This window comes from Chelmon rostratus, chromosome 17 (genome assembly GCF_017976325.1).
Source record: "Chelmon rostratus isolate fCheRos1 chromosome 17, fCheRos1.pri, whole genome shotgun sequence".
NCBI lineage: Eukaryota > Metazoa > Chordata > Actinopteri > Chaetodontiformes > Chaetodontidae > Chelmon > Chelmon rostratus.
Window position 1 is genome coordinate 17,971,163 of NC_055674.1, and position 16,612 is coordinate 17,987,774.

Below are 16,612 nucleotides of genomic sequence, written 5' to 3' on the forward strand. Positions count from 1 at the left end.
GTGTCTGAGGAGATTCGAACGGGACAGATCATATTTCTCACATTGTGTCAAAGCTGGAAAAGTGGTCACTGTCACTGAGGGTTTTTGGAACGTCTGACCATGTGCAGTCTCATAACATCGTAGAACACAAATGACTGCTCTCAACAAGAACTGAACATCCGCTCGGTAGTATGTATTTGCACGGCATCATACAGTTTATTCTATATTACTGAACGTACAGCTTCACTGAAATGAAATGCACAGGACAGAAATGTTTCTGTTGAACTTATTTTACTGATTGCAAAAAATGTGTATAATTTACAAAGATGATACAGGCTCTACAGTACATTAAATACGAAAATATTTTCAAAAGGCAGGTAGATAAGTCATTTTGTCACAATTCATGCTGTCAATAAAAAAAAAAAAAAAAAAAATTGGCTCATCGATGCAACACCTGTCATTTGCTGTGACCGTGGCACTTGAATGCCAATAATGACCAGGGGCGACTGGAAGCTTGAGAGTTCCTGCTTCTCAGCCACGGTTTAAAAAATAAAACACATCTGTGATGCGGGACAACATTCATTCAACAGCTTTTGCAAGCATCCTCAAAGAAAGCTGAGCCTGAATTTGCTTGTAATCATAGATCAACTTCTAATTCAGCCTGTCAGGAATAAGAAAAGTTTGCTGTCTTGTCCTGTATTAATCCCAATATATTTTTTCAGAATTTCATTTTCACAAACACAATACTACATATGCACACTTGTCTCCAGGTAAAAAATAATAATAATAATTACAGCATATGATGAACTCTCATTTCTAAAGAAGCATGATCCATTTTCACAGAGTAAACACGACTCGAAGTTGTACAATAGAAAACGGAGATGACAGTAGCTCTTATGTAGCTGTTATGTTAACTGTGTCTCAGGCAGAAGACACAGAGGCAATGAGACGATTATACAGCTGATTCAGTATGAACTCTACATTACCTGATAAAAAAAAAATACATGTCACTCAACAAGTATTCCAGTTTTCAGACCAAATGCGCACTCACACATGCTTGCACTAAAAGCAAGCGAGAGCTATGCTAAAAAACAAAAAGTGCAGTTTTACATGTCATGTGTGGCCCAGTGTAATGAAACCAGCTAACAGCTACGCTCTGCTGCTCATTGGCAGAATGATTGAAAACTAAGGCACTATCATGGTCCCCACACAGCCGGATCTGTACTGGTCCAACAATCACCTCCTCTGCTTCTCTGTACAGCTCTTTGATTCAGTCATCACAGTGCGGACACACCTGCAACTCAAAAAACACAGAACGAATGAAAAAAAAAAACCAAAAACAACAAATATCCGCCTCTCAAAAGCTTCAGAGAGGCGGGACTTCTTGGTCGCATTAGTGCGACTTTGCATGCTCTCTGTTCTACATCAGTCCACACCTGTCACTCTGTCTGCCAGAGCAGTGGTACCACCTGCAGACTCTCAGTGGTCCAGGCTGTTACCCAGCTTTTGCCCCTCATGCAGAGCAGCCATGGCCAGCCTCAAGTGCTCCTTTAGACTCTGGATCTCTCGCTCGCTCCGGCCCTTCATCCCATTCAGCTCCTCATGCATCTCCGTGTATCGTTCACAGGCCAGCCGTTTCTCCTGCGAGGCAAAGGGTGGCAGTCGTCACAGCCACTCTGACACACCATGTACAGTGTAATACAAACAACAGAGCATCCTGCAGTGCTGGACCTCGTCAAATTCACTGGATGAAGATGCCCAGTGCACATGGAAATCTAAGAAGGGCCACGTAAGACAACTGCATAGATTTATGGGGTAATTTTAATTAACTTGGTTTTTGCTGTTTGCAACGTAAGCCAAAAAGAAATTTGTTGCACTGCATTCTCTGAAAGCTTCCAGACTATAAGACAATTAACAAAGACCTGTTCAAGGATATGAGGATTAACATTCCACGCTATTCATCTAATAGTGTAGGGTTCACAGAAAAAAGTACGTACTTGTACAAATGGACACACACATGCACGCACGCACGCACGCACGCGCGCACACACACACACACGGTACCGTGTTAAGAAACTGCAGTTCGTTCCTCAGACAGCTGATCTCCTTGTGTAAGTACTCTATCTCGTTTTCTTTCACCCTGAGGAGAACCTGGGAGGAAACAACAAAACAACATGGTGGAGTTGTCATTTGCTGCCAAAAAGAAAGAAAACAAACCATCTTTTTCTCATCCTAAATCCTTATAATTATCACTTGAGTCCACCAGAAATGCTCAGCAATTATGCTCTGGCTGATTTATGACACAAACAGTCAGTTCTCAGTCGTTTCCAGAGTACATGATTTGGGCTTTTGGCCAATTACCGTTTATCACGACATTCCCTTTGCGTTCTGAAAACTGCAACAGTCTAGTAACGAGAAAGAGCGTAAATGAACTGCTACAGTTTTGCTACCATATGTTTTCTTTATAATGACCCTCAGAGGCCGGGTGCCTATTTCTGAGACTGATGCTCCTCTAGAAGTCTGCCTGGCTCAGTGTCCTTCACCAAAACCTTTTAACTCACTTGGACAGTGCTGTACTTTTAAGTGTGCTCCTGAACATGTGAACACTTACTGTGACACAAACACTGCAAGCCATGCTGAACACATGTACATGATGCAGCCTCTGCAAAGCTTTACTTGGCTAACTGAGAGGTTGGAGAGTTTCTTAAGAGATTTCTTTCACTGCTCTCACTTAAAGTGTCAGTTCACTTCACTTTTAATTTGGTTTAATCGAGTTTGGAGGTATTTACTGAGACTTTTGCCCCAGCCCAACACAATGAAATCAAATGCAATTTAAAGTAGGAGACAAAACAGACGGGTTATCTGTAAGGAAACTGAGATGTGCAACATAGGTTGTCTTGCTGCTCAACGGAACTGAACCTGTTTCAGTTCAGCAGTTTGTTGGAAGAGTTTATAGACTTAATAGGGATGGACAGAGCTGCCGCCACATTAAGGCGCCTTGATTGGGGCCTGGAGGGATTGTGGGATACAGTAACATCATATTTAACTCATTAATGGATTAGGTGTAATGGTGTACGGTGCATAATATGATGCACAGTTTGGTGTACAATATGTCAAGCTACAACAAGAATTTTCAAAAGAGAAAAGGCTATATTCAAGTATTTGATGCTTTCCCTTTGTTACACGCAGGTACCTCTGTGAGTGATCCAATAAAAACACACCTTCTCTCATCCATATTAGACAAATGTTTTTGGACTAGATCAGAACTGAAACTGTAATTGTTCTCAGATTATCACATTTGTCCACAGTTACTGTTAGTGTTGACTTTTGCACACATCAGCCTTTTTTCAACTTTAATGCAAGAAGGGGAACTTTTCACACCTGTGCACATCTGATGGATCTGGCTGTCAGTTCAGAGAGTTACAGAAAACGGGCACGCACCGACCTCCCCCTCATCCACTTTCAGTTTCAAGCATTCAGCATAAGAGCCTTTACCTCTAGTTCACAGGGCATCCTGTCTTTGTTGTCCTCTGAGCGCTGATCTGTGACGGTAGATTGTACTCGACTGATCTCCTCCTTCAAACGGGCCTTTAAGTCCTGCAAGGGAAAATATTCAGTCCTTACTATTTGAATGATGCCCATGGGTTGGCATATATACCATGAAGACAAAAGCCAGACTACAGTCTCAAAGAACAAAGAACTGCAACCTTTTCTTTTTCTTTTAGCTTGGATAGTGCAAAGTAACACATTCAAAATGTGACCTTTCACTCATCCCTTATTGTATACAATGTTCCTGTGAGGGTTTCACACCACATCTGGGTCCATGCTTTTCATAACCCTCTAAAGTCAAACACCTATAATTACACAGTCCATAAAGATGTCATACTGTATTGCAGAACTTCACTTGCCAGTGCAACATGAAGGAGAACCATGCTTCATTTTGTGCTAGTTTTGACTTAAACGTGAAAAGACTGCTCCACTGTCCGTCCTGTTCCTCTGAGGACAGAGTCTTTAGAGTCTGCTGCTCGCTCACCTGGTTCTCTTTCCTCAGCTGCTCCATATCTCTCTCCTTGCGGCTGATCTCCCTCTCTCGCTCAGCGTTGTTCTGCTCGGCTCGGTTCAGCTCCAGACACTTCTGGGAGTAGCGCTCAGACAGTCCGGCCAGCTCCCTCTGGATGGCCTGACTCTCCGTCCTGCACAAATGGATTGTTAAAACACATGAAACTGTGCATTTTGCATACTTTGTGAACTAGACGGCAGAAATAACAACTGCGATGCCGTCGGTTACAATTACAACAGAATGTAGGTGACATCATCTGCTTTCTTTTGACTATATGAGCAGGAAAAACAAGAAAGAATCACAGAAATCAACATGTGATCAGGCTCAGATATTAGATGCAAAGCTACGGCACAGCACTGCTCCGCTGGGACGACCTTTTTTCACACAACATGCACACACAACCAAAACTAATCTTGCAAGAAATCCTCCCATTAAGTGGCAGCTCCTTTTTTCTGCTTTCTACACTTACTGAGTACCTCTAAAGCAAGTGTAACATTATCATAGAGTATTGATTACATTTAATAACAGCAACACACAGTGAAAAAGTATGAGGGTGGTTCTTTTTCCATTTTTTACAAGCCAAGTATTTCCTGCTGTGGCTTTAAAACATCTTTACTGCTCATGACCAATAACCACAAAAATAAGGACGAGCATGCAAAAAACGCAGCGTAGGCAACACAGTTAAGCTCTAAAATGCAGGTTCCAGTAGCAGCCACTGAGACAGCATTGTGTCAAAGGCCTTGTGAAGCTTACAAAGGAAAACTAATCCATGACCAAATTCTTGTGCATTCCTTCAGCGCCTAACAGGACCCAGTGGCCGCTGCGGTAATGGCCTTGCTTAGACAAGGAAGCCTGGATTGTTGTGGAGTCTGCAAATTCTGCCTTTTATTTCACAGAAAACCCTTTCGTGGCCAACTAGCTCCCACTTTAAAGCACAAGAGAGCTATTCACATAAATTACCAGTGCTGGCCTGCACCGACTGCGGCCGAGGGCCAGGCTACAACCAGCAATTTATTTTCAAGGCAACATGGACTAAAGGCCCCAAGTGAAAGAGAAGCGGTTCACTCCTGCGAATCAGACTCGTTACCAATGTTTCCCCAGGTAACACAAACCTCTACACTCTACACTAAACGGGGTATTTGGTTGGGTGACAAGCTTTCTTTTAAAGTGCAACGCTGGAAATCTTGTGAAGAAGCTGAAACTAAGAATAGGTTTTTATTTTTTAAAGTAGGGCTTGTTTGAACACGTTAGCCAGGAAGAAACTTGTGCAGGCTGGTGGTGGCTGCCTGCTGTACACTCCGAGTTTTAGATTCTGTGGACCACAGTGCTCTACGATGTAGAACCAGCTCTGGTTTCCGAACTCATCATTGTACACTTTATGATTCGACTGAGTCTGCGAAGACAACTTCATGTGAATATTTTTGTGTTGAGGGCCATGCTGGGTAAACTCCCCTCATGTAATGTCCTGACGCAGACCTCCAGCAGTCTTCAGCTCCACCAGGTGCTTCCTTACCAGGTTCCAAGGGTTTATAATGACCTGGGGAAAAAAAGCCTACTCCTACTTTGCTCCCTGGACTCCCTGGAGAGCATACTACATATTAATAACCAAGTCCCTTTTAAAAAATTTAAAGCTAAGTTCAAAATCCACATAACAGAGAAATGACCCTGTCTTACTTGAGCCAGATTTAGTCTCCTTCTTGTGGATTTGATGTTTGTATTCCCTGTCTGCTGAGTTTTATTTCTATTTAAACAGTAACTGGTGTACGGTCTTGGCTAGGTTTTCCCTCGGAAAAGAGTTTTCAATCTCAATGGACTTTCTGGTTAAATAAAAAAGAAAAACGCAATTTCTGCATGAATGCAAACTGTGTGTTTTGAGACTTAATAAATCAACATATTCTATTATTGTTTCTAAGCAGATGTTCACCACTGGTGTCAGCAATGTCAAGGGTTCTGTGTTGCGCTAACAAACATTAAGACTGGTTGATTGTGTTGCTAGCCAGTTCTCTGTGCACCCAAGCACCTGGCTGACAAGTGTACATCTCTACCACACTGGCACGAACTTATTCAGTTACTTACTCTTGTTGGAGCAGCAAACTCTGTGAATCTATCACCCCGCTGTTCAGCCTTTTGACTTTCTCCACCTCTCTCACCAGATCCTCTTTGTGTTTCTTCTGCAAAGCCTCCATCACTGAAACACAAACACACCAACGTGACACAATTTCTACATGATCTCCTGGTAGCCGTAACAGCGCAGCAGGGTCTTTCCTGATTGGGGAAAATGCAGGGACATTTGGGGGGTAAAAGAAATTACGACCAACTGAGAAAACCTCAATGCCAAAAAGGTTTCCAGCCTTAACTTGCATTAGAAAGGTCTGGACAGTCAAAAAAAAAAAATGCCTTCACAATTGTTGTGGTCTTGATATTCTTTTCTACCCCGTCTGGCCCGCTGACCTCGTGCGGTGTCCTGGGTCTCCTCAAGCAGCAGCCGGTCCTTCTCGGTCTCCAGCTCCTTCATCTGGCGGTCGTGCTGCTTCTGCAGCTCCTCCAGCACCTGCCGATGAGCGCGCTCCATGGCTGCCAGGCTGCGGCCGCAGGGGGCCTCAGGGCCGCAGCCGCCCCTCACGCCTCCTCCACCTCTCCCTCCTCCTCCTCCTCCTCCTCTCCCTCCTTGTAGTTGCTCCAGCTGCTGCCTCAGTGACGCCACCTGAGAAAAAGACAAAGATAGAGGTAAAGCTCACTGAGTGACAGGCATAGGGGACAGAGGCCCATGGATTCATTATGTGATTAGCATCATTAGCATAGCAGAATATTAAGAAAAAGGATGCCAACTGTGAGGTATGGCTTGCAAACAGAATAAACTTGCAGTGTCCCACTGCCAACACGTGATCTGCACATGATCACTGGTAGAACTGTGCACCAGATGGAGACATTGTTTTGCTATGGACAGACTAATGATGCCAACGCTCTGTCCACTGCTATCGTTGTGGCATTGTGCAACTCTTGGACTTTATGGTTGCTGGCTGTCAAAGTTCAAATCTTTTGAACTTAAACCCCGATCACTGCTGACTTTTCAAAACCTAATTAGACTCGAGCTTAAGAAGAAGATTAAACACAGAGGAAGCATTCGACTTTCATCACATTGTAATGTTAGTGAAAGTCAAGAATAAATGCACACAGGCTTCTCTATGAATCTCAGCTCTTGTTTCCGAACTAAATTAATTATCTGATGAAATATCAGCATCTAGCAGAGCTCCTCGCCCAGCCTCGTGGTGCAGCTGTCTGCGAATCACGTGTAGACAGCTTTAGTGTCAGAGACTGCAATCAGGTTCAAACCGAAGACACAAACCACAACACACAGAGTCAAAAAAGAACAGACAGGAGTTTCAGCAGTGTGTCCCATATCACTATCTGTATTCTGCTCAGGCTTCTAATCTTTCTTTTTTAATGTTTCACTGTCTATTTTAGATGGAAAACACTGCTGAAGAGCAGAGGCAAGTCAGAAAAATAGCGACTGAAGTGTTAACAGGCAGAAACAGGAAGTGTTTACTTCATCTGCACAGATGAAGAGTTAATTTGCATTTTATTTAATTTGCAAATTGGAAAATCATCTCCACGCACTACCTCCCTCTGCAGCGCCTCATTGGCTGACTGGCTGGAAGACAGCGTTCCCGCTGGCGGGAAGGAGCTCATCTCCTTTAACGGCATGCGTTCGATCTCAGCCCACTTCTTCTCTATTTCCTCCGCGGTGCGCAGCCTCTGGTTCGATCCCACGCCAGTGCCCTTCCTGGACAGCACAGCGTCCCACTGGCTGCTCGTGGTCCTCTCTTCCTGCCACTGGCTGTGCTCCCTGCCCTGCCCCTCGCCCGCTTCTCTCTGACCGGCCGGGAGAGGGCTGGACGAGGCGGGAACAGGCGATAGCTCGACATAGTCGAACCTGCGCTGAGCAGGAGGGGCGGTGGTCGGAACTTCTGACTGAAAGTCTGTGTGACGCGATGACGGCCGACGGGAAGACAGCACCAAGCGAGAATGGGAGTTTTCCTTGTCACTGCTGCTGTCAGGTAGTCTAGAGACAATTAGAGACAAATTATTATAAATCAAGAAAACCAAAATAATATAAATAATGCTGTGATTTCTTCTTATATCTGAGGACTTCATAAATTATTTTTTAATAAAGTAAAGAAGCAATCAATCAATCACAAATTCATCAAGGCTGATACAATAAGTAAGTCAACAGCACACAAAGCCTCAACATGAACACTGAAGGCACAGCTGATGGTGAGTCATTATGAAAACAGATCATACACTGAAACCCCAAGTAATTAATGAAACTCTGATTCATCTGCAACAGCCAGAGCATACAGTGACTCTCAAGAGGCAAAGTTGCTGGTGCATGTGAGTAACAGAGCCTCTTATCTGACTGTATTTAGCCAAGGCTCAGCAGAAGACAGACCAGAAATGAGCAATTCAGGCAGGCAGGCTGAGGCAACCGACCTTAAAACAATATTCAAAAACAGCTTGATGCTGCTTCTTAGGGCAGGAAGTTGAAAGTTAGAGTCAGCCAGTGGCAAACAGCCCTCACGAGCTACCCGAGCCAAAGTGAAAATGTCAACATAGCTCAGCGGGCAAATGGGAGTGAAGCTACTTTGAGTATAGAAAAAAAATTCCTGTGCTTCTATTTCAGCAACTTTTTGCAGATGCACCTGAGTGTTTTGTTCACACTTCAAGGTAAGAAGCAGAGCTACTACACTTGGCTAAATCTAATCTGTCCTTCTTTTGATTAAAATCAAAACGCAAAAAAATATTTCAGGAAAACCAAGTTCCCCCTTGATTTCACTAAGGTGGGACATGAAAGTGTTCCAACATGATAAGTGATGAAAAAATTGTGTGCATGTTATAAGATATAATTAGTTCATTTTCTGTCTATTAACTAGCACTATTGCTTGCCTTAACTGCAAGAGCATTATATTACTTATATATATATATATTTCAGCCAGAGCAAAGTATGAAATATATTCAACTTGTGAAGTAGAAATTTTAGTTAGAAACTGCTGTTGACCCACAATTACTTATACTCCTAATGTTACTTATAGTTATACTTAAACTTCAGTATAATGAAACTGTTAATTACTGTGTGAGGTCTGGAGAGCTGCTGGGCCGGACACTCTTCTTTAAAACCTCTATCCAGTTCCGCCTGATCCCAGCTGTCATGGCGGACAGCGTGAACGCGGCCTCCCGCGTCTGCAGAACAAAAGAGGAAACAGGTTCAGGAGACACAAAGATGTGACAGAACAGGTCCAAAGAGAGAGGTGGAAGAGATGCCGACAGAGGTGTCAGTCATGACAGCGGAATATCAAGAAAAGTAGAAATCGAGAGTGGGTGTGGTTAAGGCTGGATAGGGATGAACATAAAGAAAATCAGGCACACACACTATGAGAGAAAAAGACGTGTAACAGAGATACTCACCTGTATCTGAAACCCATAATTCTTCTCCACATCAAACTCAGAAACCTTCACACAGGATTTTAGGTCAATCTCCCCGTCCAAGTCATCTTTCTGTACAGAGAAAGAGACAGGATTCATTTCTCTTGCACTTTGTATGTATAAAAACTTGTATTTTGTCATAATACAAGTTTTTTTATCCTCCAAGTGCTCAACCAAACGTGTTTTTAATGAACATAATTACTACAAAATGTAAAAAATGTAAAGACATACCTCCTCTGCACTCGAGTCTCTGTAGTACTTCAGTCCCGCATCAGTCAAAACAAACCAATGCTTCTTCCACTACAGAAACAGAGCAGATATCAATTAATCCAAGGCTGAACTGAGATCAGCCCCTCTTAGGTTCAAATATGGCAACCATCAAAACACTACGATGACAGTGCCTGACACAGCAACACTAAATACACTGTTATTAAAGCCTGGTCAACACCACAGTGACGCAGCAAGGCCCCGGATTAAACGGCAGAGGAACAGCGCGCGATGCGTGAAGTGAGAAGCTCATTCGCTCGAGCATATCATCCGAAGAGAGGAGACACCTGTTGAGCCTCAAGCCACGAATCTATTACTGCGATAAAGAGCACAGTGTGCCACTATCGCCTTACACTCAACCTTTCTCATTAGGAAGGAGGGATGGAGGGAGCACGACATTCAGCTTCCCTGGGCCTTACCTCTCCACTCTCGTCCAGTTTGGACATCCATCCCTTCTTGAAGTTCAGGAGGTCAGGCTGTGAGGCGGAGAGCACACAGAGTCAGCTTCATCCAAACGCTTGACAGAAACGTTACAAATAGGAAACATGACGGAAGGAACTCTGCTGCCTGTGTAAGTCGGGGCCATTTATCTGTATTATCCTTCATCACAAGCAAGTCTCAAAGGATATTACAGAGAATAAAGATCCAGTGACAGCGAACAGGAAGAGGGGAAAAAGAAATGACTACACGAAACTCAATAAAAAAAACGGGCAATGAAGGGTGGGGCATGCTCAATGTAACTCTATCTGTATATGAGAAATTAGCAGCGACCACACCACCACAGGTTTATTCTATCATTGTGCATGAAGACAACAGACACAATACTGCACCTTTATTGTGCCACAAAGGACATGAACCAGTTTCTATCGTGGAAAGACTTGCTTTTCTTTAGTGAAGTCAGTGCTGGTATATTTCTAATTGTCTTATATACTTTTTAAAACACTTTTTTTGGATCAAATGAATACATTTTGATCACAAAGTTATCTACTGTTTTAAATTGGTTTTAACACTTTAACATGATGACAATATTGTATTTCAACCATTCAATAAAGCCCTGTTGTTAATATAGCATCTCAACAACATGGTGTTTATGTAACAGAGTGCTGCTCTGTTGCACTGCAGCATAGCAGATAAATGAAAAAAAAAGGGCAATGCTCGCACTGAAAGATACATCTGAGGTGTGAGAACCAACAGGAAACCACAAGTATGCCTCTAAAGGCTGAGGACAGAATATCTGACAGAGAGAAAGATTAGAAACCGGAGCAGCACATCCATTAGTGATGGGAGGGGTGATCTGGAAACTGGGGAAATTTGCAGTGGGAACACAAGTGTCTAAAGTAACTCTGCTGTTCATAACTCAACACTGTTGCACACTGTCAAATATTTTGCATATCTCTTGCTCAAGCTACTTCAGCCACCCTACAGTACTGCCAGAAACAACAGGCCTGTTTTCGCTTTTGACACGATGGCAGGAAGAGGGAAAACTCTTGGTACCTGAAGATGTGGTGATCCCAGATTAAGATTAGGCAACTTTTTCCAGTATGCATTCCTCACTTTGCTTATCTCTCTTTCGCCAGCGTGTGCATTCCACACTTTTAAATCTTTTTATGTATACGTCATCTCAGATCTCAGCCCCAGCTTTCTCTCTCTACTGCAGCTACTTCTGATTCCCTCGCTAAATCAAGTTGTTCTGCTCCCTCTCTGTTTGCACTCTATTATAATTTCTCTGCCTGTCCTGTCATCTCTAACCACCCCTTTTACTGTATTTATATTCACTTCCTGGCTTCAGTTGTGTTCCTCTAAGCCACAGTACCACCCAGTTTTTTCCTCTGTATAAGCCAGTTCATCTATGCCACTCATCTTCTTTAATCTAACAAATTTTAAGGTCTGGTGACTGCCAATAGACTGTACATGGGGAATAATGAAGTTAGCAACACCATGTAAAGAATATATCAGCGGATTACTAAATCTGACAAGCCTAAATTTCCTTTCAGCATGAATAAATGATGTGGCAATGTGGGAATTTTTAGTTCTTGTTGGGTATCCACACACACATATGAACCAATCATGATCATACTAATGGCTGGATCTTCAGGTGCCAACTAAAAATACAATAGGACACTTGTTTTAGAGGCTGAAATTAAGGGGATTCATCACTGGTGGCCGTTTAATTCTGTCTGTTTTCCTTCCTCACCTCCAGATGAGTGTGTATGTATATGAAGGTGAACGACTGGAGCAAGCCATGTGTCAAACCTCATCATAAATGAATGCTGTCCGGTCCGCACACGCCCATGAGCTCGGTCAGGGAGCAGCCACAGGAGGGCACAGAAAAAAAGGGCAGCAACTGTTATGAATGACCCTACAGTGCTGCTGCCTGTCATGTGCTCTCAGATCAGTGACTTTGCTTGAAAGGTCAGAGACAGAGGGAAGCGGGTCAAACAGTGGCGACAGTCTGAGACAATGTCCACTCTTACTGCCTCCTGTCTCCCATCACAATAGAGGAGTTCTGTCTGGTGAGCCTTGACCTTTAGGCCTATCATAGCATGTATGGTCCTCCACTTGTTTCTGCTGGTCCCCTTTCTGAACAGTATGAAGCAGGGTACTGACACATGTATGCATGCATTGTGATGACAGTTCCTCTACCTCCAGGCTATTTTGCATATACACATAAAAAAAAATCTCCAAGGTTTTCTTGCCAAGTGTCTGTGTGCAAACATATGTCACAGCTGTCTGTACAAACTGACATATACAGTCCAAGCTAATGGCTAATGGCAGTTGCTGCTACTGTAAACAACGCGGGGTAAACAGACGGAAGTACACAACACCTGGAGACCAGCATGGATTTGTAAGACGTGTCACGGGAACAAAAACGTACAAAAAGACTAAAGTCTTTACTCAGCTGGGTGGGCGATAAAAGTGACAACACGGCACAAACATTTCAGTTTTAAGCTAGCAGTAAGTTGGAAATGTGCCCACTTCAGTTAGCGCTAACGTGGACACCCCTCCAATCAAACAAACCATTAAAAGCTAGCTATCCAGTCCACATTAGCCGGTGTTAGAAACTAAACATTTCAACCAAAGTGAAATACGTGAATGGTTAGTTCCTGGCACAGGGTTCATTCAGTATGTTCAGTATATATATATTTAAAAACATAACGTTGTATTCAGGAAGGAGTGACAGACAGGAAAAACAGAACTGCTTTCAAGGTGCAACCAACTTACCGTCATGATAACAGGATCCAGAGGCGGTGAGACAGAGACAAAAGAAAAACACCGTCACCTCTTGCGAATAAAACCCTTCTTCTTCTCCTCTCCACCTTTCGGCTGAGCTACACCTCTCGGCTAAAAACCTTACTTTCTCGCAGGGCACAGACGTTACGCGAAATCAGAGAAAGCCCCGCCATTCATCCCCATGTTAACCTGATCAAGCGAACCGCCAGCGTCCGCAGCGGGCTCTCTGCAGCCTTAAGGGGGGAGCGCACTCATCCGACTCAACGGACAAACTGTCGGTGTCCAAAATTAATAACTTCACAACTTTCTGACAAGTCGTGGGCGGACAGCGACGCACTTCTGACTCGGCTGCGCCTCCGCTCGCTGCTCTCTCTCGGCCACTTCCTGGGCGGATCCGCGAAGATCGTTGGAGAGATCGAGTCAGCCCGACCTAACCGCACGATGCTGGGTCTGAAGCCTGTGTCCGGGGGACCTCGGGGGCTGAGGGGGATCCAGAAGGGTCCCCGTCAACACGAGGAACAATGTAGCTCCGATGTGTAAGAGGTTATCAGGGGACGAAAGCGTTTAAAGTGAGCGCTCAGCCTGAGGTCTCTCTCACTCCCTCCCTCTCTCCGGGACCAAGCCTCTGGAAAATTTTTGGGGTCCTCGACAAAGAAAAGTTTGGTAATCCCCAACTCTGCAAACACACCGAACAAATTTGGTTGCTGTATTATTTTCCTGCCTGAAAATCGCCTGGGCTCGCAAACAAAGTGGCACCCCCACCCCTCCAAAATCCTCTCACGGTAGCTACTGGTTTCAGTTCAGGAATTTCAACACATGCCCCAGCAGACCACAATTGACAAAGCTCAGTCAGTCTGATGAAATGCCTGCAGGGTGTAGGCGAAGTCTATAGATGCTCAAGAAGGAGGCCTTGAAAGATCACTCTAAGAGAGTTGGAGATGCTGTTGACACAGCAGCTGCTGAGGGTGTCAGGTACATAAAAGCTTTACAGTTGTAGACAGGATCTGTGTGAACGCTGGACAAGCTGTCACCACGTCTGGTAAATGTTTAACAGAAAGATAGTGTAAGCTGAAATAGGCTGAGCTGCTGTAAACTTGTATTGAACCGTGTGTGCTACAGGTGTGCAGTATTTTGTTCACTATAGACATAAGAGCAAAATCAGCTGTAACCTCGCCCCCCCATATCTGTGGCTGTTTCCACATACACACATACACATAGTGAGAGTCCACATACATACTTTCAATGGGCTGGCTCTATCACATACCTGCATTTGTTCTGATCTGTGGTGATTACCTTTCCAAGAAGAGCCCTCATCTGCCGTGGGACTGCCAGACCTCTGGAAAGGAGCAGCTTGTAGTTATGAAGGCAATGTTTGACCGAGCGCACATAGAAAACTCAGAAGTTCACATCCACAGGCTTTTTTTTTTAATCTGGTATACGATATGGGGAAGATGTGGTTAAGCATTAACACATTACGCGGGTGGAAACCACAGAGCACGGGCGGCAGCTTGTGGGATCACATTGTGCAGGGGGGAAAGGTGCATAATGCTTTAATGCTCAGTTCCCAGCCCTTTCTATCCTAACAACTGCTCACACTCAGCTTCATTAACTTTTTCATCCTTTAATAAAACTCTCCTGGTCCCCTGCCAGCATACCTGCAGAGAGGTGGAGGAGTGAGCTCTAGAGAGATACCCACTGCCGCCATAGTGCCAGTCTCGCTCAGTGTCTCCTGTATCTTCCCACTCTCTGGACGGCTGCTTGCTCAGGGAGTGGCTGAAACAGCAGAGCAGGTTATCAGTGTTTGGTCAAGTGTATTCAGTCTGATGGTGTGGAAGAACACCACTAAACACCATGAACATGCATGTAACTGAAACTTTCACAATGCAGTGTTGACTAATGTAGTATTTAAATATTTTGCCAGCACCACTCCTTTCATTCTTTGTGGTGTAATATGAGGCTGACCTGGCCGGTTTAAAGAGTTCCTGTCTCCGAGAAGGCTGCTGGATCTGAGGCCGCCCCATCAGGCCCGGTCCCTCTCTCTGATGGATCATTTTGACCTTTGGCACGTCCGCCATCATGGCATACTCCTCCCTGTGCCGTCCTTTGGACCCCACCAACGGTTGGCCTGACTCTGAGGACTCCATGGAGCTCTGGGAGGAGGTGTGCCTCCTCATTTGAATCTGAGGTGAAGGAGAGGGGCTCCGTGGACGGTGGGAGAGCCTCTTGTCATTACGGGATTGATCCTCATGGCCATGTCTGCCAACCCCAGATCTGATACTGCTAGGGCTTCTGGGTGTTTCCAAGGTGACGAAAGCTGTTCTGCTGCCGTTTGTGGTCTGCCTCGAGGGTGAAGCAGCACGAGATAATGAGGAGCTGCGGTGGGAATGAGCTGATTCCCGCCAGGAGAATGGAGAGTGACTGGAATCAGATTTTGAGTTATGGCAAGTGCTTTTTCTCTGAAAGGAATGGCTGGAATCTCCATTAGCAGCATTTCTGAGGATTGAATGGCCTGGCGGGTCACTGTTGCTTTTTCTAGAGGGAGAGGAGTTGCGGCTGTTGTGATTCTTACTGCTAAGGGAGCAGCTAGTTTCCGTTTTCCACAGTGAGCGCTTGTCAGGAGCATCATAGCTTTTCCTCGAAGGTAACGAGCTGTGGCTACCATGACTTCTGACAGAACTGTTTACTTCAGACTTGCGCAGCAAAGACTGAGAAGGAGCGTCATAGCTTCTCCTCGAAGGGGACGAGTTACGACTTTCTCGAACACGGCCATGTAACGAGCCACCTGTGTCTGTTTTCCGAAGCTGATACTGAGTTGGGGTTTCATAGCCTCTCCTTCCAGGAGAGGAACCACGGCTGTCCCGACCTCGACTGCCACCGGTAGTGCTCGATTCAGTCTTCCGGTGCACAGGTTGACTTGTGTCATAACCCCGTCTGGATGGAGACACGGTGGGGCTTTCGTGTTCTTGGTCATTTAGTCCATTCCTGGCTGTTGGGTTACGTAGTAGTGCCTGGCTTTCAATGTCATAGCCTTCTCTGATGGGGGAGCCACAGCGTCCATGGTGACTGCGTCCGCTGAGAGACATAATTGATTCAGATTTATGAAGGAGGGATTGGCTAGACGAGCTGTAATTCCTCCTCGGTGGTGAGGAACTGTGACCGTCACGCGGGCTGGTGGAAGTTCTCCTGGACGGAGACGAAGCACGAGTGTCGCACCCACGTCCTCTAGATGAACTGCTGGGGATTTTGTGAAGAGACATTTGGCCTGAAGGGTTGCAGTCCCTTCTTGATGGGGATGAACTTCTGCTGTCACGCCCACGACCACTCAAAGACCCACTCACTTCAGTTTTCCTCAAGGCACTTCTAAAATCAGACGTGGTGCTGGGCTGGGATTTGACTGAACTTGCAAACGATTTAAAGTTTCTTGGCAGAGTTCCCGACTCAACACGTCGCTCACGTGTGCCCTGAAAGGAGTTTCTGGATCCTGGCTCCATCCCCCGAGTCCGCCCTCCATCATCAAAGTTATGCCTGCTGATAGAGGCGGCGGACTCGCTGCGCCTGAATGGTATGTTTCCACGTGAGGGAGAAGAAGAGCGA

At 45.0% G+C, this 16,612-nt stretch overlaps 1 protein-coding gene across 1 annotated transcript; it reads right to left on the reverse strand.

The window, feature by feature from the left end:
- Positions 1-259: 259 nt before the first annotated feature.
- Positions 260-13,779, reverse strand: triobpb (TRIO and F-actin binding protein b). Its single transcript, XM_041957299.1, has 13 exons — positions 13,010-13,779; positions 10,207-10,263; positions 9,752-9,820; positions 9,503-9,592; positions 9,168-9,277; positions 7,661-8,102; positions 6,491-6,743; positions 6,116-6,227; positions 4,013-4,172; positions 3,475-3,576; positions 2,044-2,130; positions 1,416-1,620; positions 260-1,273 (listed from the first exon to the last, which is right to left on the reverse strand). Exons 1-12 carry the CDS (start codon positions 13,013-13,015, stop codon positions 1,459-1,461), a joined length of 1,650 nt encoding a protein of 549 aa, XP_041813233.1. The 5' UTR covers positions 13,016-13,779; the 3' UTR covers positions 260-1,273; positions 1,416-1,458.
- Positions 13,780-16,612: the final 2,833 nt, after the last annotated feature.